This window comes from Cricetulus griseus, chromosome 7 (assembly GCF_003668045.3).
Source record: "Cricetulus griseus strain 17A/GY chromosome 7, alternate assembly CriGri-PICRH-1.0, whole genome shotgun sequence".
In the NCBI taxonomy this organism is placed as follows: domain Eukaryota; kingdom Metazoa; phylum Chordata; class Mammalia; order Rodentia; family Cricetidae; genus Cricetulus; species Cricetulus griseus.
The window spans coordinates 115,344,363-115,366,133 of NC_048600.1; the positions used below are offsets into that span (position 1 = coordinate 115,344,363).

Sequence of the window (21,771 nt, forward strand, 5' to 3'; positions counted from 1 at the left end):
CTATGTGTGCCACTTTGTCCTTGAACTTGCCACCTTCCCATCTCAGCCTCCAGTGTGCTTACAGGTGTGACTCTCCAAAGACGAAAGACGAGCTTTAGCTCTTCTCTTATCTTGTAGCAAGGATGGTACACATAGGTAGGTCTCTCTGACCTCTGACTGATCCAGGTTCATCCTGCTCTGTCTCTTCTACTCTTGTCTGATTTCCTGATTTCCAATTGCTCCTTTATGGTACCAGTGGCCACACAGAGGTCACTGGGTACTTGAAATGTAGTTAGTCCAAACTTAGACATGCTTCAAATGTATTTGATATCTCTGATTTAACGGCTGCGCTGGATAGTTTTATGTCAGCTTGACACAAGCTAAAGTCATCTGAGAGGAAGGAACCTCAATTAAGAAAATGCCTCCTTAAGATTCGACTGTAAGCAGGCCTGTGGGGGCATTTTCTTAGTGATTGATGGAGGAGGACCCAGGCCATTGTGGGTGGTGTCATCCCTGGCCTGATGGTCCTGGGTTCTATAAGAAAGTAGGCTGCAGCAGCATCAAAAAAAAAAAAAAAAAAAAAAGTAGGCTGAGCAAGCGAAGGTAAGCAAGCCAGTAAGCAGCGCCCTCCACAGCCTCTACATCAGCTCCTGCCTCCAGGTTCCTGTCCTGCTTGAGTTGCTGTCCTCACTTCTTTCAGTGATGAACAGTGACGTGGAAGTGTGAGCCAAACAAACCCTTTCCCTCAAACTTGTTTTTTGGTCATGGTGTTTTATTACAGCAATAGAAACTCTAACTAATAAAAGGCTTTCCGGTTGTTTTTTCCTTCCTTCCTTCCTTCCTTCCTTCCTTCCTTCCTTCCTTCCTTCCTTTCTTCCTTCCTTCCTTTCTTTTTTTCTTTTTAATGGCTCAAGAAAAGAAACATCTTGGCATGGAGATGTGGCTGAGGACAGAGCACCCACCTGGCCACCCTGGGTTGTTAGGTGTTGAGTTGATTTTGTGTTGAAATGATGATAGTTTGGGTAGATTGGGTTGAATGAAATAGCCAATCTTTTCCTGTTTCTTTTAAAATAGGCAGTTAGAAAGTTTTAAAATATGCATGTAGCCTGTCTGTGTGGCCTGAATCCCATCCTTGGGGATGGGAGGGGCACGGTTCTGGTCTAGACACTGGGATGAGCTGTGATGAAAGTACCTTCAGCTCAGCAGAGAACTCAGGCTGTGAGGTGCAGAGGAGCCACCCAACCTCAGCCTCCATCCTGACCCAGCCTCCACCCTGACCACCAGACCTGGTGAGGGAGAACAGTGGAACCACTGTTAGCCGGAGAAGATGTAACTGGGAACACAGCTGAACTCCGCTCCCGTGCCTCACCCAGAACCCCTGTCTGGGGAGTGCTGACTGGCTGAAGGATGCAGATGCAGACGCAGTATGGGAGGTGATCCAAACAAAAGATTTTATCTTGTTTTTCGGTTCTTTGAGACAGCATCATACTATGTAGCTCAGCTACCTGGAACTCACGGTGTAGACCAGGTGGTGACCCTGCTTGTGCCCTCTGCCTGGCCTGGCCACCTGTCTGCCAGCTTCCACACTCCTCACACCTTTGGGGCCAGTGATGGGGCACATCAAACCAGCTGGGAACTGAGAAGGGGTCAAGCAGGGAGATGGAGGACCTGAGAGACAGGAGCTGTGGAGAAAGTTAAAAATAGAATGATCCAGCCCAGAGCAAGGGCGTGGGGCAAGCCTGGGCTGTGGTGGGAGACTGACAGGTCTGTGATGACCCATGCCTCTCTTCAGTGCACTGAATGGAAAGGAGCTGCTATCGCCTCCAGAGATGTGTCACTTAGATATCCTGTATCCAGGCTCTGAGAGGCTGGAGCACAGGGAACTGGCAGGAGTCTAGGTCGGATGTGGCCTTGCACCCTACTTCTGCTTATGAACCCAGGTGGCTACAGTGCTGGACCAGGGCCAGTTCCTGCGTCCACATGCCTGGTCTTCCCTCTTTATTTTTCCCCTCCCCTAACTCCTCCCTCCAGTCTCTCCTCTCTCACAGTGGATCTCTCCAGTGGCTCTACTCTCCAGGCCCTTTCCCCACACTGCCTCCAGAGTGGAAATACAGCAGTGGGTTCCCAGAGTGGGACACGGCAGTGGTTCCAGGTTCATACTTGGCCCTTTGGCCAGTGATGGTCCCATTCATCCAGTGTCACCCAGCCAGGCTCAATGGGACAGAGGTAAGTATTAGACAAGTCACAAGGCTTCTCTGGCTTCAATAATTAGGGAATTAAGTTCCAGAGTCCATGTTTCTGCCCCCACCCCCACCCCCACTGGAAACCAGAGGGGCACAGTGTCATTGTGAGGAAGGAGGGTCCAGTCTCCACCCACTGGCCATTTCCTCACAGGGAAACCACACCCCTTCCTTCTTCCCTCACTGTCCTAGGTGCTGCTGTGTCCTCTGCAGCAGGATTGTCATACTCCAGAGTTTGTGTAGAGAGGATTGATTGACTCGGAATGGTCACTTACAGAGAGGAGAGACACGGGTTGGTGTGAGCTCCATGGAAGCCCAGAATGTGATCTTTAATCTTTAATGTGGGCCCCTGGCCCTGCCTCCCGACCCCAGCCCAGATGACATATTTACAGGATGTGTGGGGTCCCAGGTCCAGGCTAGGTGAATGCAGCCCCCTCCCCCATTCCTTCCTGGGTACTGCCAGACCAGGCCCTTCGGGTTGGGGCAGGGGGATGCAGAAAGTCAGGGACCAGGGTGGACTGGTCATGGGAAGTCTGTGTTCATGTTCCCACCGAGGACACGTGGACACATGTGGTCATGCCCTTGTATGCAGAGGCCTTCACAGTGGTGCAGAGGTGTAGATCCACATGTCTGCGCCAGGTGCGCTGTCACCTGTGTGCAGGTATGTCACCTAACAGAGGTCTCAAGGTATTCTAGCAACAATGCAAAATCCAGCCTTTTCCCTATCCTCAGCTAGTGGGACTGGTGGCCTGAGTCTGTCTTGTTATCACTAGGACAGTGCCAGCTGGGGCTCAGTGCTGAGGATCCCATTGCAGCCAACACCATCTGGCCATTCCAAAGACTGCCAATGGGTCCTAGGCTCCAGGGTGCCGCTGGGGGTGGTTTAGAGAAATAAAGCCATTTTTTTTTTCCTGTGAGCCTTTCTCAAAGAGGCCTCAGAAATAGAATGAACACAAATGGGCAACTCTCTGGCCCTGAAGTATCCAGAGCCACTACTTAGCCTGAGTGGGGTGTCCCCAAGAAGGGGTTTCTTTCTTTTGTGGCTTTCATCCATAAGGGAGCCTGCTCAGTCCTGCCTGGCCAGCTGGCTTTAAGGGCAAGGGGCCAGAGCTCATCTGTCCCACACAGAGTCCTGAAGGCAGGCCTCAGCAGCCTGCGTGGGAGGGCCGAGCAGTTCTGCCAGCCTTGGCCCAGCTCTCAGGCTGGGCTGCAGCGAGGACCAGTGGAAGGCAGACAGAGGAACATCTGTAAACTTACTACTCAGCCCCGAATGCGGGTGATGAATAAAGGTTTTGATGGGGGGCCTTGAGGACTTTCCTCTAAGCCTATAATCAACTGTGAGGCTTGCCCTTTCCTGATGTCTCTTACATATAGGGCACCTGATCTCCCTGGTTCTCCCTACCTAGAGGCCTCCCTGGGAGGGTAGCCTGCTCTGGAATAGCCAGCCACATCAGGGGGCACTTGAACCCTGAGACAGCCCCAGAATCACCCTTCTTGAAAGGGGAAAGGTGCCATTTTATTTTAGGGACTATATTTTCTACACCCCCAAATGCATGCACCCTGGCAGGGACAAGACAGTTGGTTTGGAATCTAAGACAGTCCGGGACAGAGGGCCATGGCACCCATGAGCTAGGCAGTGGGCACAGGACAGGCAGCTTTGGTTTTGATCAGCACTCAACTTCTAAGCTGGGTGGAGGTGGGGCACACAGGGCTGCTCAGCCCCTGCTGGGTTCAGTGACAGGGTTCCAGTGTCGGCCTCCCAGAGAGGGATCTGAGAGGTCTCAAGGCCTCAGGCCTTCCAGGCCCTCCTGTGTCAAAACATCCCTACAACTTTCCCCTGGCCCCAGCAACCCCAAGGTTACATTCATCAGTTAAGAGTCATTTAAAAAAGAAAGAAAGAAAAGAGAAAAAACAAAACAAAACAAAACCGTGTAGATCAGCTCCTTCCCATGAGATCCCAGAGAGCTACCACCCTGCTTCCAGCTGCCTGGTTTTAAAGAGGGCTCCCCCAGCTGTGTCCACTGGTGGCTACCTGCCCCACCAGGCACCTCTCCAGGCCCCAACCTGAGCTGTGGCGGTCTGTGATGATGGAAGCTACATTCACAGGGGGAGATGTGTGCAAGGCCAAAGACGCATGAGGTGGGGTAGGGAACTGGGCAGGAAGTGCCCTCCTCCAGGCCCCTCCACCCAGGTGGTCTGAAAGATGAGGCCACAGCCCCAACCCCCAACCCCTGTGCAGCCAGGAGTTGAAGGGTTTGGACCTGGAAGACATTTGCATGGTGCCTCCCTCTGTGGCAGGGTGGAGGCAGCCTCGTGGTTCAGGGCCGAGACGGTGGGTGCCAGGCTCGGAGGGTGCAGGGTGGCACTTAGGCCCCTCCGGACCTGGAATGGAGAGAGGGCATCAGGAGAGGGCATGCGGCTGGGCCCTGAGGGAGAGCCCTCCAGCTGCCCCCCCTCCCCAGAGGTCCTGGAGGCATCTAGTCACAGGCTGGCCAGGAGGGGGTCTGGCAGAGGTCAGACAGCGGTGACATGGTAGACAAAACAGATGGGACAGGACGCAGAGGGAGGCCCCCTCCTGGGGGCAGGGGTTGCAGGGCACAGTTCCAGCGCCCACCCGGCCATGGGACCCGGCTGTAGAAAGGACAGCTGAAGGCGGAGCAGGGCCCAACAGGCGGGTGGGCAGGAGGAAGGGCCAGAGCGCAGGCTGAGGACGCTTCCCAGGCTGCCTGCGGGGCTGCGGGAATCGGATCATCCCAGCTCCAGGTCAACAGAATGCAAGGGGACGAATGAAATGGAGACAAGGACAGCGGGAGGGATGACGTGGCCGGCATCACACTGCCCCCTGCTGGGTCGGGTCATACCTTCCACGACGGATGTTTCTTCAGTAGCCAAAGAGAGCACAGGGGCGGGCGGGGAGGGGGAGGAAGAGAGAAAGAGACAGAGGAAAAGGAGTTGTGTAAATTTCCTGTTCTTTGAAGGAATGGCCTTCTATTCCAGGAAGACCTTCTGCCCCACAAATGGACCATGGAGATCTACCCCAGACTGGTGGAGGGTTCAAATCCTGGCTCTGCCACTAAGTCACCCCATGTCCTTGGGCCTCAGAGCTCTTCAAGTGTCCAGTATGGAGTCTAGACCAGACCCTAACTGCAATGTCCTGGAGTTCATGGGCTAAATGTGGATAGGGACTGGGAGACATCTCAGGCGGGCCCTACCCACCTCTACCCTGGCAGTGCTGGGATGTACTGAGCCCAACCTCCAGTTAGTTTTCAAGAGGCTGGAAGTCAAGGCAGTTACTGTTAAATCTGCTGTTTAAATATGAGCAGGGAATTGTTTTAAATGTGGAAACAAGACCCTGTGTGAGTTTTGGGTAAGCTAACCTGTCAGGGAGGCCATCTGGAGTGCTGAACCCCCCCAACACCTGGAGGGAAATCTAGGGAGTATGTGTCTCTTACTTAAATCCCCAGCCCGTGCCGCCCAGGACGATGGCTGCGACCAGGACAGCCCCGGCGATGGAGCCAATGATGATGTTGGTACCGCTGGGACCTGGGGAGGAGGGCAGGGCTTGGTTGGTAGGGACAGGCATGGAAAACGGGCAACACAGGCCACCCCGACCAACTTCAGCCTTACCTTTGTATCTCTCAGTCTCCCCAGTGGGAGGGGACGTTGGCAGGGGGTTATGGATGCTGCAGTCTTTGCCTGTCCAGTCTGGCTGGCAAATGCACTTCCCTTCATTGCTGCAAACCTACAGGTGAGGTGGGGCCAGCACAGGTAAGCAAAGCCATGCCCCTGTGTGAGCCTCCTCCAGCGTGCTACCCCTGGCCTCCAGATACCCACCCCATGGTGGGAGCAGATCCGGCGTTCCCCACTGCCCGGGCAGGTGCTGAAGTTGAAGGCAGAGGCTGGCAGGCAACGGTGACCTAGGCACAGCATGTTGGGCCCACAGGCTGTGCCGTCCTCTACATAGCTCAGGTCTGAGCCATCAGCTAGCTGCACGTGGCCTCCCCTGGAGAGATGGAATAGCCGGCCTCAGTCCCAGTTCTCCTGTCCCCATCACATTTCGTCTTCCCCAGCCACGGTCCCCGACAACACCTGCAGTCCAACTCCTTGCCCTGGTGGTAGAAGGTGACACTGCTGATGTCTCCCCCCAGGTCCCCTAGCCGAGGAGCTCCAGAGATGTTGACACATAGGAGGAAGCCACAGAGCACATCCCTGTTGGGACACATGGGGACAATGAGCCCAAATTCTTCCTCAGACCCAAGTACTGAACCTGCCCCCCGCCCCCCGCCCCCCAGACTTCACGGGCTCTTCCTAGAGCCTGCTGCCTTCACCCTGCAGATTGCCTGAGCCCAGAGGCCCGATGCCCAGCACTTACTGCTTATTGCACTGGACCCAGCCGGATCCCTTGCGCCCGCAGTTCCCACGCTCTGTCCCCTCCACATTCAGCTTCTCATAGCAGAAACGATCTGCAGCCCCTAGAGAGAGGCGGGGCGGGGGCGGGGCATCATTCCTCGGACTCCTGGGTCTCTTTTAGAGCCTCACCTCAAATACTCTGCTCGATCCCTGGGCTGGATGCCCAAGGTCCTCAGGAGCCACACATCAGTGCAGAGCATGTTCAACTAAAAGCAGTCCCAGCTTAGCTCTCAATTCTAGGTTTTCCCCAGCCTCTGTTCTCCATCCCCAGCTGGACTCACCATGGCCCCAAAGGGCTTGGCACTGCCGGTCCCGGGTTTTACAGCGGCCTCCATAGCAACGGCCCTGTGACCCATAGGAGACAAAGCATGAAGACACTGAAGGATCTGAGTGGAGAAACTGCACAGAGTTCAGACAGGAGGACCCCCCCATCCCTCATACCTGCTCATGATCACAGTAGTAACCATCCAGTTTGTGAAGGTTGGGGGGACACTGTAGAGAGAGGGGCTGGCTGAGCAGAGTCGCCCAGGCCTGAGCGGAGGTACCAGGGGGAAGAATGTAGGAAGAAAATTCTTCCCAAAGGGGCCTGGTGTTCCATGGCTCTTCCACACCAAGGACAGGGGCCTATTTGGCTCTGGGGATTTGATTGATAAATCCCTAAGCTTTTCTGGGCTTCCTCGGTGTCTTGCTCCCATTAGACTGGAGGCCTGAGATCTAATTAACCAATGTTACTATCCACCAGATCTCTACCATACACTTGACACCGGCGCTAGGCAGTAGGAGTACCAGCCTGACTACAAATGCTTGTTCAATGTCTGAAGGAACAGAGCTAGGAGGCTTGAAGGACCCCATTCTCAGAGAGAAAAAAAAAAAAAAAAAAAAAAAAAGCTGAGGCTGGTTAGCGGTGGTGTGGCCAGCTGCTAAGCAGCAAGGGGCTCTTCAGATCCAAACTTATAGGGGAAGGGGCTGTCTTGCTTGAGCCTCCACAGGACAGCCCGTTTGGCAGACCTGGCTTGAGTCGCCGGTGCAGGTCTCAGCGATGTCACACTCATTCACCGCTTCTCGGCAGGAGACACCTCGTGGCTCGTACTAGGAAAAGCATGCATGCGTTTCTGGAAAGGATAAATATCTCGCCGCTGCCCACCCCGAGTATCCATCCTACTGTCCTGGAACCTGACTCTCAAGGCCAGTTTCTTATTTCCTGTCCCTCTTGGCCCTCAACATCTAAGAGTAATTCCCCACATCACTCCCCTTTCCCGGCCTCCGGCTCTAACCCCCTCCTCCCATCCCCGCCCCATTGATACTCCTTTTGGACAGGCCATGTCCACACCTATAATCCTCTCCTCCTCCCTCCCGCCTCTTGTCGAGGGCATCCAATCGTTTCTTTGCTCCTGGCCGCGCCCTCCCTCCTCCCTCGCTCGTTGGGTCCTTCTCACCTTGCAACGGCGACAGCAGAGCCCATCGCTGCACATGGCGTCGTGAGTCAGGGTGCATTTCTTGCAGCAGTTGCCACCCGCCCGGCTGCACTCCTGAGAGTAGCGGGGGGGAGTAGAAAGGCGGGCGAGCCTTGATCCTCGATCTGGCTCCCCACTCAGTACTCTCCCTTCCGAGCCCGGGCCCACACCGGAGACCAACCGTACCACTCACCTGCACCGAACCGCAGTCGCACTCCTCCCCCGCCTCCACGAAGCCGTTCCCGCACTCGGGAGGGTCCAGGAGCTGGAGCGGGAGAGGATGTCGGGAGCCTGGCTGGGACCCTGCCCACCCCGCTTCCCGGTTCTCCCCGCTGGTACCTTGAGGGGCTTGTTGAACAGGCAGCTCCCACCTCCCTCCTGCAGAAACTGGTTGTATTCGTCGATGCTGCAACGCGAGAACTTGCGGGGCAAGTAGAACCTGGGCAGGCGTGAAGGGACTTTGCTGCTGGGGGCGGCCCTGCAGCCCTCCCTCGGGAAAGTTGGTTACCACTACAAGGAGGCTGAGGAAATGCCCGTGATTGCACGACAGTCAATCCCACATGCCCATCTAGGAATGGGTGGAGAACATCACTTGCGTTCGCTTCACTGAACCTCGGGGACAAAGAGCCCAGTGTTGGAACGCTCTGGAGGGACCGCAGCTCGCACTAGGCTCGGGCGCCTCCCAGTGGCCAGAGAGCATGCTTCAGTCTAGCCAATTTGGGTGTCCTAGCCTCCGGGCACGGTTTGCCCATAACCTGTATTCTTGGAATCCTGGGTGGTCCCATGAGCAGGGCCTCCTGAAGCCAGCCAGAGGGCCAGTGCTACCCCAAACTCTTCCCCAAGTCTGTCCCAGAGAACTCACCCAGTGTCCTCCATGATACAGCCCAGCCAAATGTCTGGACACTTGCAGTCCCCTAAGAGGCAATTTGGGAACACATGAGATAGGGTGGAGGAGTACCCCCCACACTGACCCCCCTCTTCCCTTCTTTAGGTGATGGTTGGATCTGAGACGGCTGTGGGCTTCAGGGTTGGTACCTGCCGAGCTCCGGTGTTTATTCCACATCATGCCCAAGTTCTGCCCTAGTGTCTGGGCCAGGGTCACCGCCATAGCACCCATGTTGCCATACTAGGGGCGGGAAGATGGAGCTCAGGATGTCTTACTCCTTCCAATAGCCATTGTGTCTTAGCAAGCTGCCCCTGTGGCCTCCCACCACGGCCCTCTATGCTCACCTCGTTCACGCCTCCACCCCGGGACAGTGAGCAGATGCCCCCTACGTAGGCTGCCCCACTGCTGGTGCTCTGGAAGGTTCTACCCCTAGAAGGGAGACAGTTGTCAGGATGATTTCGCAGAAGCAGCAGTGGGTTCTAGCCCATCACATCGGCCTGGTGACCTCAGGCCAGCCCCTCACCTGTTTGGGTTCACTGGCCCATAAGCCAAACCAGAGGTTTGAGAGCCTTGAATTGTGTTTGTCCTGTGCTAGGGTACTGGGTCACTGAGGTAGGGATATGGGCAGTTTGGCAAGGGAAAGGAAAAGAGCACATCTCCTGCACAACCTAAGGTGCAGAGGACACCCAGCTGGTGTGTGTGGCTGGGAGCAGGTGGCAGGTGCCAGGCGAGCCCCACCGGCAGACACCGACTCTGGAAATGGCTTCTGGCAAAGGCAGTAAGAACAAGCAGCCAGCAAAAGCTGGCAGGGTGTAGTGTGGGGACTCACGAGAAGAGGTGGGTGGCATCACTGGGCTCAGGTAGACCCTCCCTCCGGTAGACCATAAGCCGGGCCAGGGTCTCCAGTAGGTCATCCTGCACCTGGATCTTGTCCCCATCTGCCCATGTTTCCATGGCAACCAGCACAATTCTTGTGTTGAGCTGCTCCTTGTATATCTGGGCTCAGAGAGAAGATGGGGGGGGGGAGTGGAGGGAAGCTGCAATCTATTTTTCTTAGAAATGGGGCTCAGTGGCTGACAATGACCCCTGGATGCCTGGATAGGAAGAGGGAGAGGGGAGTAGGGGCGCTGCTCACCACATCCGCCAGGTTCACAACAGACTTTGCAAAGTTGCTGGTGAGGACCACTGACTGCCTCATCTGCTCGAACTGCCGGGAAGAGGTGAGGAAGAAGGGCCAGGCTCTCCTGGGCCGCTCCTCCCAGAGTCCCCCTCAGCCTGGGAACTTACCAGCTGGTGGTCGTTGATCACAATCAATTCTACATACTTGGTCTCACTGTGCACTGTGGGGTGGCCCCTGCGTACCTGGAGGGTGGGTGGGCACTTGGAATCAGTCCCTTCCATGTCTGGGCTCATGGCCAAACCATGGGCAGACTTGTTGGGAGGGAATATTCTGACCTCCAGCCCCCCAACTAGCAAAAAGTGCCATCTCTCCCAGCCTAGAAATGAGAGCAGAGGGCATGCAGTGTCTGAGGGCCCCAAAAACGGGGACCTGTATAGACACCAGTGCTAAGGAGGAGTTGAGGGGCCCTTCGGGGAGGTAGTTCCCTGGCTCCTGACCTCATCACTCTGAGCTCTCCTTTGCTCAGACATAGGTGGGGATGACCTGCCCTGGACCACAGTCTAAGGTCTCTGCAGCCCGAGGCTATGCGGGCCCCCGTACCTGCCTTTTCCTTCTCAGCCTGGGCCAGGTGGGAGGAGCAGATTGGGCAGGGACAGCAAACAGGCAGCCTGTGGGGAGCAGTAGGTAAGAGGGGCCCAGCTGGCTAACCCCTCCCCCCTCCCCCTCCCTTACCTGGTTCCCTGCATCCGAGGGGGGCTGGGAGGAGAGGGGTCCGGTAAATGAGGTGGGGAAGGGGTCCCTGCAATGAGGGGAATGAGTTCTTGGGGAGCCAACCAGGTCTGCTCTGGGCCCAGATTGGAGGTAGCTCCAGCCCTTCCCCCACCCCACCCCACCCTAGGGTGACCCGGAACTGGCCAGAGCTCCCATGTCGGATCTGATCTCCCAGATGCTCAGATTCCAGGGTCAAGACCTGGGGGGTGCCCTGAGAGATGGGGGCAAAGGACACTGGAGCCCAGTGAGAGGTCACTTGGGGGACAGAGAGGACATTGGAGATGGGGGCACAGGAGACAGGAACCAAAGCTGGGGTCACCCAGGGCAGTGAGGCTGAGGTTACTGCAGGAAAGGAGGAGGTGCCACAGCTGTTTCGGGGTAGTCACAGCATGGCCATCGGGAGGTCAGAAAGGCCTGTGCGGGCCTTGCTTACCTGTGGGGGTCCCCAAGGCCCAGCCATCTCCTTGGGCTCTATGATGTAAGTCAGGTTCCCATCAGAGAAGACCCCACTGTGGAGAGAGGCAAGGTTCCCCACCATCCTGGGCAGGCAGAGTCCTTCCCCCCACTGTTCAATAACCCCCCCCGCCATACTCACTGCAGTCCCTGGCAAGTGGAGAGCGCAGCCAAAGAGTGTGGGTTGCCTCGGAGTCTCCCGTGGTAGTAGCAGTGGTCTCCAGCCCCCTGCCGAACAGCAGAGCTGCGAATGAGACAGGAGGACACCCTGCCCCAGCATGCAAGTAGGGGTACAATTCAGGGACTGCAGTCTCATGAATACCAGGGACTTTAAGCTGGTGGGACTTCTAATTCCTCTGTCTCCTAATACTTTCTGGGTCAGCTTTATCTAACCCTATAAAATGAGGACATGGGGCCATGGCAGCAGCTCCTGGCTATTTGTTGGGGCTGGTGAGGGATCCCAGACTCCTTTGAGACCAACAGATGGCTCTTACATTGTACCTGCCACCCCCCAGGCCCTGTTCTCAGCACGCCACATACAGTGTGTCATTTAACCAGGGCCTGCTGTAGATGCACCCCCAGCCCTCGTGCCCAAGCTCACAGTCACACGTTGTCTGCAGCTGAGGGACTGTGACAGCATGGGTTCTCCTGACCTGGCTCGTAGGTCAGAGGGGACCAGCAGCACCCGCCTCTCCCAACTCTGCTTCCTGCGGAATTACTTGTGCTCCAGTTCCAGAACAGGCTGGGGGGGGGGAGCTATTTATAGACACTCATTCATCTTTGTTCAGGCTCTCGGGCCTCCAGGGCTGGGACCCTAGTGTGGCAGACATCCAGGACTCCCAGTGCAAGAGGGGGCATTTTGGTTTGCTGCTCAGGGGTGGAGCTGTTGCCTAGGATGTGCAAGGCCCTGGGTTTGGTCCCCAGCACTCCCCAACCAAGGAAGGGGCTGTCATGTCTTCCAAAACTTCCCCCCCCCAGGAGGTTCTGGTGATATACTTAACATCGCATAGCAGGGTGCTATTACACCTCCATGCAAGGCAGGAGCTGGGGGAGTCAGACCTCAGCCTGAACGAGAGGGCTCAGGACCCACACCACCTGTCCTTCCTAACTGCTGGTCCACAGAGCCTCTAAGGTAGGGAGGGATGGGAGGTCCCCAGACACCAGGCCATGCTGAGTGTATCCTTGACATACCTCTACCAGCCACCTCCCTGTCCTCACCACTTCTCTGTGCTGGGGTTCCGAGGATCAAAGTTCTCACACATGTCAGGCAGGCGCCCTCTGATTCACACCTACAGCCCCACCCTTGCACCCTTGCACCTGTAACCATGGAACAAACACCTCTATCCCACTCAGTCCCTTCCAGGGCCACTCACAGTGCTGTGTTGAGTTGTCCCCTCCCGGCTGAAGTGGCGTTCCACGTACTGCGAGGACAAGAGGTGACTGAAACCGCAGGAGGAAGGAAGGTCACATGGTGAGGCCAGGTGCCACTTAGGTCTCACCCCAGCTAAGGTTTCAAGTCCCCCAGGACCCCCAGCCAGCCAAGCCCCACTGTCCACTGCCCACCCACTGGCTCCAGGCTCCACTCACTGGTTTAGCTCCAGGTCCAGGGTGAAGTTTGTGTTGAAGGCTGGGATGACGAAACTCACCTGGGCCAGGTGCACGGGCTGGTGTGGGGAAGGACAGAGAGGAGTCAGCCTGAAGTGGGGGTGGGGAACCCCAGAGGAACCTTGGGGAGGGGCAGCCAAGCTCCAGCAGCTGAGGAGACTCCTCTCTGGGGCCCTTGTCCTCTGGGACCCTGTTCCTTTCCTGGGGATAGCTGGTCAACCTTGGCCACAGCCCACCTCACCCAGGTCCTGGGCACCCTCTGTCCTCTGGATTAGTCTCTTTGAGAATCAGGGGCAGAGATGCACCTCTTAACCTGCCTATGTCTCATGCTAGATTCTCAGCTGTTGGCAGGGTCACCCCAGCTTCATTGGAACAAAAAGAAGCCCCCAGACACTCCATGGAAAGGCCTTGAAGGGTCCCCAGCTCACGGTGGGCAGGGGAAGGGAAGCAGGCCCCAACTGCAATCCACACAGGAGGACTTGGGTTTTCAGACATGTGGAGCAGGTGGGAATGGACCACTGGGGCCCTGTTGCTGGGCAAGGGCAGGTACCACCCTGAGAGGAAAGTAGAGCTCCCACAGCTCCAACCCATTGCCCTTTGCCTGCCCAAAACAGCTCATCTTTAATATTTCAACCCCACAGTTAATTTTTAAACATGGAAGTTTTCCTGATAAATTTTTCAAAGGGGCATATGCAGTGGGGCTGGGAGGCTCCAGGTTGCCATGGCAATGGACTAGGCCTGAGCAAGATGGCTGCCCTCTCTGCCTGGGTGCCCAGCTGCTTGGTGGGTGGGGGTTGGAAAACAGAGACATCAAAGGCTGGAGGGAAAGCTTCACCCCACTTCCTGAGAAGGGCAGCAGAGCTTTGGGCTAAGGGGGAGCTGGCTTGAGAGTTACAACCACCTTAGGGACACACCTTAGGGACACACCTTAGGGGCCTAAGCGCCATCCCAAGCTGGCAACTCTTTTTGGTCTTCTAAAACACTTGGAAAGGTCTTTGGGCTGAATTCAGGGGTTGGAGTCTGCCTTCTACCCCATCTATTTAGGAGGGCAGACCTCTAGATGCCGGGCAAGAGCCTTGCCATTCTGCTGTCCAGGTAGGAGTGTCTATTCTCTGGCTGGCTTTTGTGCTGGAGAGTACCTTGCAGGATGGTCAACGGGTTTCACAGCCCATGCCTAGCTGACCCCTCTACCACCTAATCACAACTAACTCTTTCTGAACACTGCTTTGGGCCCATGCATTGGTCTGAGACCTTCATGAGCACTGCTATATTTGATCTCACAACCCTGTGGGACAGCTGCTCCGGTCCTTCCTGACAGCCAGGAACCAGCACAGAGATGCTAATTGGTGAGCACAAGGCCATATAGGTAAGAGATGCTAATGCCCTGTGTGGTGATGCAATCTGCAATCGAAACACTTGGAGGATGAGGCAGGAAGATCATGAGTTTGAGGCTAGCCTCGGCTCCATAGTTCCAGGTTGGTCTTGGCTCCATACTGAGACCTTGTTTCCCAAACAGAAAAGGAAGAAAACAGAAACAAAAACAAAAAACAGAGGCTGATATTCAATCCCAGGGAATAGATTTCCAAGGCCTTTCTTCTACAAAGGTGACAGGAGATGGAAGTCAGCCCAGAGCCATAGAGGGCCCTGGGAATGCAGGCAAGGAGAAGCCAAAGGGCCAGGGCCTGGGAAAGCAGACCTGTGAGCCCCAAGGACACGGACTTACCCCATCTCAGGCCTTCTGAGGTTCCAAGTTCCACCCTAAGCCCCCAGAGCATCGATCAGACTCAAAATAGAAAGCCAAGGGCAATGAGTTCTTGTTGCCTCCCTCTCTAAGCCCTTAACCTGGCCAAGTCTGTTGTCCCCTCCCCTAGGCCTGTCCTGGCTCGGGTCCTCTCTTCTTCAGCTCTGCCAAGGCATCTCTGCTCTCCTCTTCTCAGGACTGCTCCTTGTCTGTCTGTCCCTATCCTGGCTGCCCAGAGAAGGGCTCTCCAGAACCCTTCCCTTGGTCCTGTTCTAAGTTGTGCAACCATAGGGATGACCCAGAAGTCTCCCTGAGCCCCAGATTTTCCCTCTGATGAAGGTAAGGTGAGTGCACATTGAAATTGGGAGGCCGGCTTTGCGGGGACCATGCTGATCTCATTCTGGGGAAAGCAGTGAGACACAGGCAGGGCTCTCTTTCTTCAATACTCTGCGGGCAGTGAAGCAGTGAAGCTGGGCTGTGGGACACACCACCCTTCTCCAGTGCCATGGGTTCAGCTCAGAGAATACCAGTCAGGAAAGTTCTCTGTACAGGGAGTGGGAAACGGTTAACACTTCAGGCACCAAGGCATGTTGGCCTGGCCCAGCTCAGTCCAGTATCAGAGGGAGAGCCAGATAATGCAAACCCAGACCTGTTCCAGGCATTGGGCGCTGGCTCCAGGACCTGAAAATCCCTGTCAAGCTTTTGGCCAGTGCTCTGCCGAAGTCAATAGCTCTCCTTGCCAGACTGTCCCCCTGTCCCTGCGGCAGCCCCAGCCATGCCTCCTCCCACGACTCTCAGTCCCTAGGGCTCTCCAGACATGAAGTCACAGCAATTGGCCACCTCAGCCTCTCAGGACTGGTCATGACCCCATGCCCTGCGCTTGCCTCTTCTTGGCGACCTTGGTGCTTAGGTGCTCTGTTCATTTGATCTCACCCTGCTGGGGCTGGCAGATCCTCAGGGAGCAACACCAGGTGGTGACAGGCCCAGGGTCATGCTGGGGAGGTGCCAGGTGAAGTTTCACTCCAGGGCTGGAGGTTGTGTCTGCATGTCAGCTGTGGTGACCTGGCAGGTGACTGCCCCTCCACCAGACTCTGTCCTGTGGCCGGGGCCTCCCTGCTTCCCAGGCACCTGCTTCCAGCTGCCCATGGCTCACTTGCTCCATGCCTCTCCCTGGGTGGGCCCCAGCCAGACTTAGGGCACAGAGAAGGACAACAGCCTCGGCCTCATACATTGCATCTCAGTGGTAGGAGAGGGGTGCTAGAGATCACTAGAATTCCAGGGTACCCCAGGAAACCTGAGCTGCAGAGTCCTGCTCCCCACAACCTCCAGGCACTACCCCTCAGTTACTCTGAACCTCATCTCATTTAACTCCTCATCTGCAGAGCAACACCTGCCAGTCCCAGAAGCCTCAGCCCACTCACAGCTCTCAGCTCTAAGTATCCAGTTTGGGTTTGTTTGTTTGTTTGTTTGTTTGGTTGGTTGGTTGGTTTCACAAGACAGAGTTTTTCTGTGTAACAGCCCTGGCTGTCCTGGAACTCATGCTGTAGACCAGACTGTCCTCGTGCTCACAGAGATCTGCCTGCCTCTGCCTCCTGAGTGCTGGCACTAAAGGTGTGCGCTGCCACCACCGCCCGGCTTTAAGTATCCAGTTTTCACAAACACAGCACACATACATGAGTGTACACACACACACACACACACACACACACACACACACACACACACCCCACATACAGACATATGCATGCATATACTCACACACATATACACACACATGCATACACACACATAATCACCAATTCACCTTTTAATGACCTTTAACCCTCTGGAGCAGGAGCAATTGTCACCTTTCTCCCCATCCAAGTGCTCAACACTCATTCGGGTGGATGTTCCGTATAAGACCTAAGGAGCCAGTCACCCCCATCCTTAGCTTATCTATGGTTAAAGTGGGGTGTCACGAGCATGGTGTGTAGCCCAACTCAGCACACCATTACAGTCAGTGTCAGTCATCACAGTCTGAAGGACCTCCACAGGCCGACAGCTGAACGCAGCTTTAAGGTAAAATACTTCCTTTGTTTACCTCCTGTGATGGGGACATGAATGGTGGCTTGTGCTCCAGATCTGCTTGTAGTGATTTACCTGGGAGAGTCTCACTTCTCTCCCTGAGCTTGGAGAAATTACCACCTCTTGGGGAAGGAGCCAGAGAGACAGGGCTATGTCTGGAAGCCCCCTCGTCCAACCTGCCCGCACCCCCAGCAGCCACCAAGGTGGAAAGACTCCATTCATCCACAGGGCAGCAGGCCACAGAAAAGAACAGGTGCACAGATTTCTGATGATTGGATTTGACCTAAATTTTTGAGGACAGAGTCACCCCTTACAGGGTCATCAGTCCCTCTGGGGACAGACTCTGGACAGCTGGACTCCTCGAGGCAGCCAGGAGGGTGCTTGGGTTAGGCCAGGCCCACAGGCCAGAGTCTTGTGGGAGGACTGCAGATTGTCGCAGTGTGCCTCTTAAGTTCCCACCTGGAGCTGCACAGGTAACCAACCCCCAGATGCCCCATCCTCAGTTTCCAGTCACTCATCTCCTTCAGAGAGCCCCTCCTCCCCAAGACCCAGCACAGACGGAGCTGTGTTGCTATTCTGCCATAGCAGCAAATGACAGCATGGTCTTGTGTCTGGGGGGACCATGTCCCTGACCTTGCTGTGCCCATGTCTGTCTTACATGGATTGGGGTCTCACTCACTTACCCTCGACTCCTGTGCAAAACACCCCACAGCAATTGGCTCTGGTAGTTCTTGAATGTGCTCTCCCAGTGACAGCCTGGTTCAGGTGACAACTGTCTGCAGACCTGGGACCCCAAGTCCTGACTTTGCTTGCTGCCCACAACCTGACTTCCCTTTAGTCTCCCCAAGGAGTCTGTGTTTCTCAGGGCCAGGCAAGATTCACACAGCAGTTTCATGGGCCAATGGACTCTGCTGACTTACTCTGCCTAGGTGCACTTACGCAGTGAACGACCAACTCAACTGTACACCATGTCCCCTTGTCTTCCCCCATGGCCCCTCAGCTGCAGGCTCCCTGAGACCATGGCTTTCTGGGTCTTCAGGAGATCTCTAGGACACAGGCCCAATCTTCTTCCAAATAAGAGAAATGAGGTATTGAGCGCCTCGGTAAAGAGAGCTGCATCTGGGAAATGGGAACAGAAGCTCCGGCTTCTGGAGTTCTGATGAAAACTGACCAACCCAGACATTCAACAGCTGAGGAGGTCCTCCCCAGAAAGATGTGATGGTGACACCTAGGGTCTAATTCCTGTCCCAGCTCTGCCCTCCCCCAAAGCCGGGGAACCCTAGCACACATCGTATTACACTGTCAGTGGAGTGCCTGACCCAAAGTAGCCCATGGCCTTGCCTTTTAACTCCCCTTTACCCACCTGGACAGGTTTCTAGCCTTTTGAAACTGTGAGATGGAGATGCCAGGGCCCCAGGCAATTCCCCTGGGGAGGATGCAAGTGGTCCCTTAAGGGTATCTGGCCTAGGGAAACCTCCACCGGAGACAACCACTACCCCAGGTCCACAGAACTCTCCACTCGCACACCTCGGCCACTCCTTATGTGTTGGATTCAGTCACATATGCCCAGCTTAACACACATGCCAACCCACTCACCCAGCAGAACACCACCCAGAACCCAGTCCAGCCCCAATGCACTTCCTCACCTCTTCCCATAGCCCAGGCCTGCTATGGGGACTAACAAGAACTAGCTGAAGGCACAGCCTACCCAGCCGGAGTCCCCACTTTTCATCCTGCGTGCTTCTCAACTAGACCTTGACCCCACAATGTGTGCATCCTGTAAAGCGCAAGTCAGAGTCCCAGCGGTCAGGCAGGGTCAGGTCCACTGTGGAGCGCTCAGTTCATAGAAAGCTACACTAGGAACCAAAAAGCAACCAGGACTCCCTACCTCTGGGCCTGAGACATCCCTAAGGCTCATTCAGCTGCCTCCCTGGGTGCCAGAGTGGGCACTGAAGTTGGCCTCTACCCCCACCCCTACCCCTGCTGCAGCTGCCAACTCAGGACCATTAGCCCCTCCCCTCCCCTCTTTGACACAACCCTGAGTGATGGTCCATCTATTATGCATGTTCCTTCCTGCTCCACTCCATTTCCCAACTATTCCCCACCCCTGTGCCACCCCTAGCCCCCCCTTAAGGGCTTTTAACCAAGTACATTAGGCAGGGCCAGACGCCAGTCTCATCCGTTCCCCTCCTCCCTCTGCCCAGCACAATACACCTCCCACCACTCTCCGAGGCCCAAACTTCTCAGCCTGGAGTTTGCCCCTCTTTTGAGTCTCTCTACACCCATTTCTGCCAGGCTTGCACTAGACAGCCCTCTGCCGCCCCTGTTGGCCCGGCTAACTTTCAGCTTCCAGCTCCTGGAGAGCTAAGGCATTCTGAATGAATATTCCATCTGGGTGATTATTATTCACAGGACGTTAATTAATTATTAATTGCACTTAATCTCCTTCATTCCTAACCTTCCTCTGGGAGGCAGGGGCCCCAGCAGCTTGAAAGGGACAGGACACAGGTAGAGCTACCATTTGCAGATGAGTTCTGGGCCTCAGATCGTTTCACAGGCCCCACCTCCGGCTAGGACATGAATAAGCCTGTGTGTGCAAAAAGGGGAACTGAGGCAGGAGCAAGCATGACACTGTCCCAGGAAAGACCACTGGGGACGGCTTCGGTGGGACTTATGAGCATGAATCCCTGACCGGGTGCTTAGCTGCACGGTGCTGCCCTGCCCCCCAAGACCTGTTTTAGACAGAACCACTGGTTCTGGTGAGCGCTGGGGACTGGTTGAAGGATGACCTGAAGCAAACTGAAACCTGAGCGTGCTAGTGTCTGCGGGTGTACAGGGCAGGGGGTTTCCACAGTGATAAGAGGGGCCTGGAGCTGGAGAGTCCCAGTGTCCCCACTGTTGGGCACCAGCCTCACCTGATGGCCCATTGCACAGACAGGGAAGCTGCAGGAGCTGCAGCCTCAGTGAGTGGCACCGAACCCTGGCTACTTCCAGCCCCCTGACCTCACCACCCAGCCCCACTCACCGTCCCCCTGGGTGGATCCTGGCGGACCCTGGTGTCCACTTGGTGCTTTCGGACCTCTCCCCCGGAGCTCTCCCTTACCAGCCGACTGGGCTCTGTGACCTCGGGGCCCTCTGGGCTCTCCGGGATCCCCACCTGGGCTGAGCTCCTCCAATGCAGAGCTCCACTGGGACCCAGGGCCCCAAGACCTGAGGAGACAAGGCCATAGCTGCAGGCAGATGCCCTCCATGGGGCAGGCGACTTGGGGTGGGGGGGCACGCCCCAGCCCCCACTCGGTCGCGACCCTTAGAGCCCAGTGGGCATACGGGTGGGAGGCTCTGGCTGCCTTGACGAGGGAAGAGCCCCACGGGGAGGGGGCCGAGAGCTTCATTCTGCCCAACAGTCACGACTGCCCCCCCACCCCCAAACCCGCAGAGACCTGCAGAGTCCGCTGGCCAGCTTCAGGGGGATGGTAGCGGTAGGGCCGGCAGGATCCGGACAGGTGGGTGGAAGCACCTTCCCTCCTCTCCCGCTCCCCTACCCTCCCGCGCTCGGGACCCGCTGTCACCCGGAGCACTGCAGGAAAATGTGGCTGCAGCAGAAACCGCCGCAAAAGCTCGGGGCGCGGGCCTGCCCGGGGCGCGGGGGCAGGGACCAGGCGGCCAGGGTCACTCACCGGGCGGGGGGAGCAGAGGCAGCAGCAGGAGAGCCGCGATCGCCCAGCGCCGCAGCCGCCTCATGGTTCGCTCATAATCCTCCGGGTCCGGGGCTGCGGCTGCGAGCGGCGCGGGGAGGAAGGGAGGAGAAGGGAGGGAGGAGGGCGGGGGCGGGCAGCGCCGGCGGCGAGCGGGGCGGGCGCGCGGCCGGGGTCGGGTGGGTGGAGCGGGGCTCAGTGCGCTCTGGCCGCGGCCATCCGGCGGGGCGGCAGGGCCGGGTTAAGAGGCGAGCAGCGAGCACGTGAGCTTTGGGCCCGCCCCCCGCCCCCCAGCCGGTGCCCAGGCCACCGCTGCGGTAGGACAAAAGGGGCACCGCCCGGAGACCCTTCTTCCCGGCACGTCCTCGGCAGGTGCACCCCATCCTTCGACCCCTCTGCAACCACCTCTTCGCTTAAGGATCCCCAACCCGTAGATTGGCAGGTGGACGGTGGCAGGGTGAAAAGGGTCGCGGGCTCTGACTCAGTGATGTCCCATCTGGAGAATTGGGTGTGGGGCGTGGCTGATGGTCCTGGCACACCTCCAGGACTTAGTACTCTTGAATGGGGTACCCCAGCCCCAATGCCTCTGCTGACAGAAGGTTATAGCACTTGGGAAGGCAGGGCACGGTGGCTTGAGGGACAGAGGTCCTGTTGAACACAGACACACACACACACACACACACACACACACACACACACCCCTCATTGCCTCCTCCAGGATCCCACTAGGTCATTCATAGCAGAGGTGATCCCTGCAATGCTCCTACACTCACTGTCTACATCTGTTTCCTAGGTTGCCTTCTCTTGACAAAGAGGTCCTGAGCTCCTCAGGTGGGGGCATTGCAATCCTCCCCCTAAACAAAGCACAAACAACCCAGGTCGTTTATATAAGGCCAGCATGCTCCATTTGTCTCCCATGTCCAGATCTAACTGAAGGAGCAGAAGTTACCTGAGGGCCCCCAGATGTATGTCTCTGATCAGCTTAGGCTGTTCTGTTGGTAGAATACTTGCGGCCCACCTTCTCAGCTGTGTCCCCAAGCCTAGTTGCTCCAGCTGAGCTTTTCAACCCAGTTCTTAGGCAAGACAGATGCAATGTGAGGGGCTGGGATCTCTGACCTCAGGGAGAGGTGCTAAGAACTCAGTACCTGACTGAGATGTAAAGGAGCACGTGGGCATGATGCAGGTCCCCGGCTCTGATTAGTGATGCCTGGCCCGAGGACTGAGTATGTACGGCTGTGTGGCTGCTGCTAGGTCCCGTCCTGACCTCCTAAGACCACAGCATTTTTATACCAATACTTGGGAACCACAGGTCACTAAGGAACAATAGTAGAGGTAGGAAACCCCTTTTTGGGT

At 56.4% G+C, this 21,771-nt stretch overlaps 1 protein-coding gene across 1 annotated transcript; it reads right to left on the reverse strand.

Moving 5' to 3' along the window:
- Positions 1-5,049: 5,049 nt before the first annotated feature.
- Adam11 (ADAM metallopeptidase domain 11) lies at positions 5,050-20,464 on the reverse strand. Its single transcript, XM_027427996.2, has 26 exons — positions 20,401-20,464; positions 19,749-19,933; positions 12,901-12,977; positions 12,687-12,753; positions 11,456-11,541; positions 11,294-11,369; positions 10,822-10,888; positions 10,690-10,757; positions 10,257-10,331; positions 10,105-10,176; positions 9,799-9,965; positions 9,314-9,398; positions 9,119-9,209; positions 8,946-8,997; positions 8,423-8,522; positions 8,277-8,348; positions 8,066-8,158; positions 7,638-7,718; positions 7,071-7,121; positions 6,911-6,974; positions 6,592-6,691; positions 6,309-6,428; positions 6,054-6,222; positions 5,847-5,961; positions 5,672-5,762; positions 5,050-5,098 (listed from the first exon to the last, which is right to left on the reverse strand). Exons 1-26 carry the CDS (start codon positions 20,462-20,464, stop codon positions 5,050-5,052), a joined length of 2,337 nt encoding a protein of 778 aa, XP_027283797.1.
- Between the last annotated feature and the right edge of the window lie 1,307 nt (positions 20,465-21,771).

Coding starts and splice junctions, on each gene's coding strand:
- Adam11 (XM_027427996.2), bottom strand. CDS start 20,464: ATGAGGCGGCTGCGGCGCTGGGCGATCGCGGCTCTCCTGCTGCTGCCT. Junction 19,934..20,400: donor GCCTCTGCTCCCCCCGCCCG/GTGAGTGACCCT, acceptor TTGTCTCCTCAG/GTCTTGGGGCCCTGGGTCCC. Junction 5,962..6,053: donor GGATCTGCTCCCACCATGGG/GTGGGTATCTGG, acceptor CCTCACCTGTAG/GTTTGCAGCAATGAAGGGAA.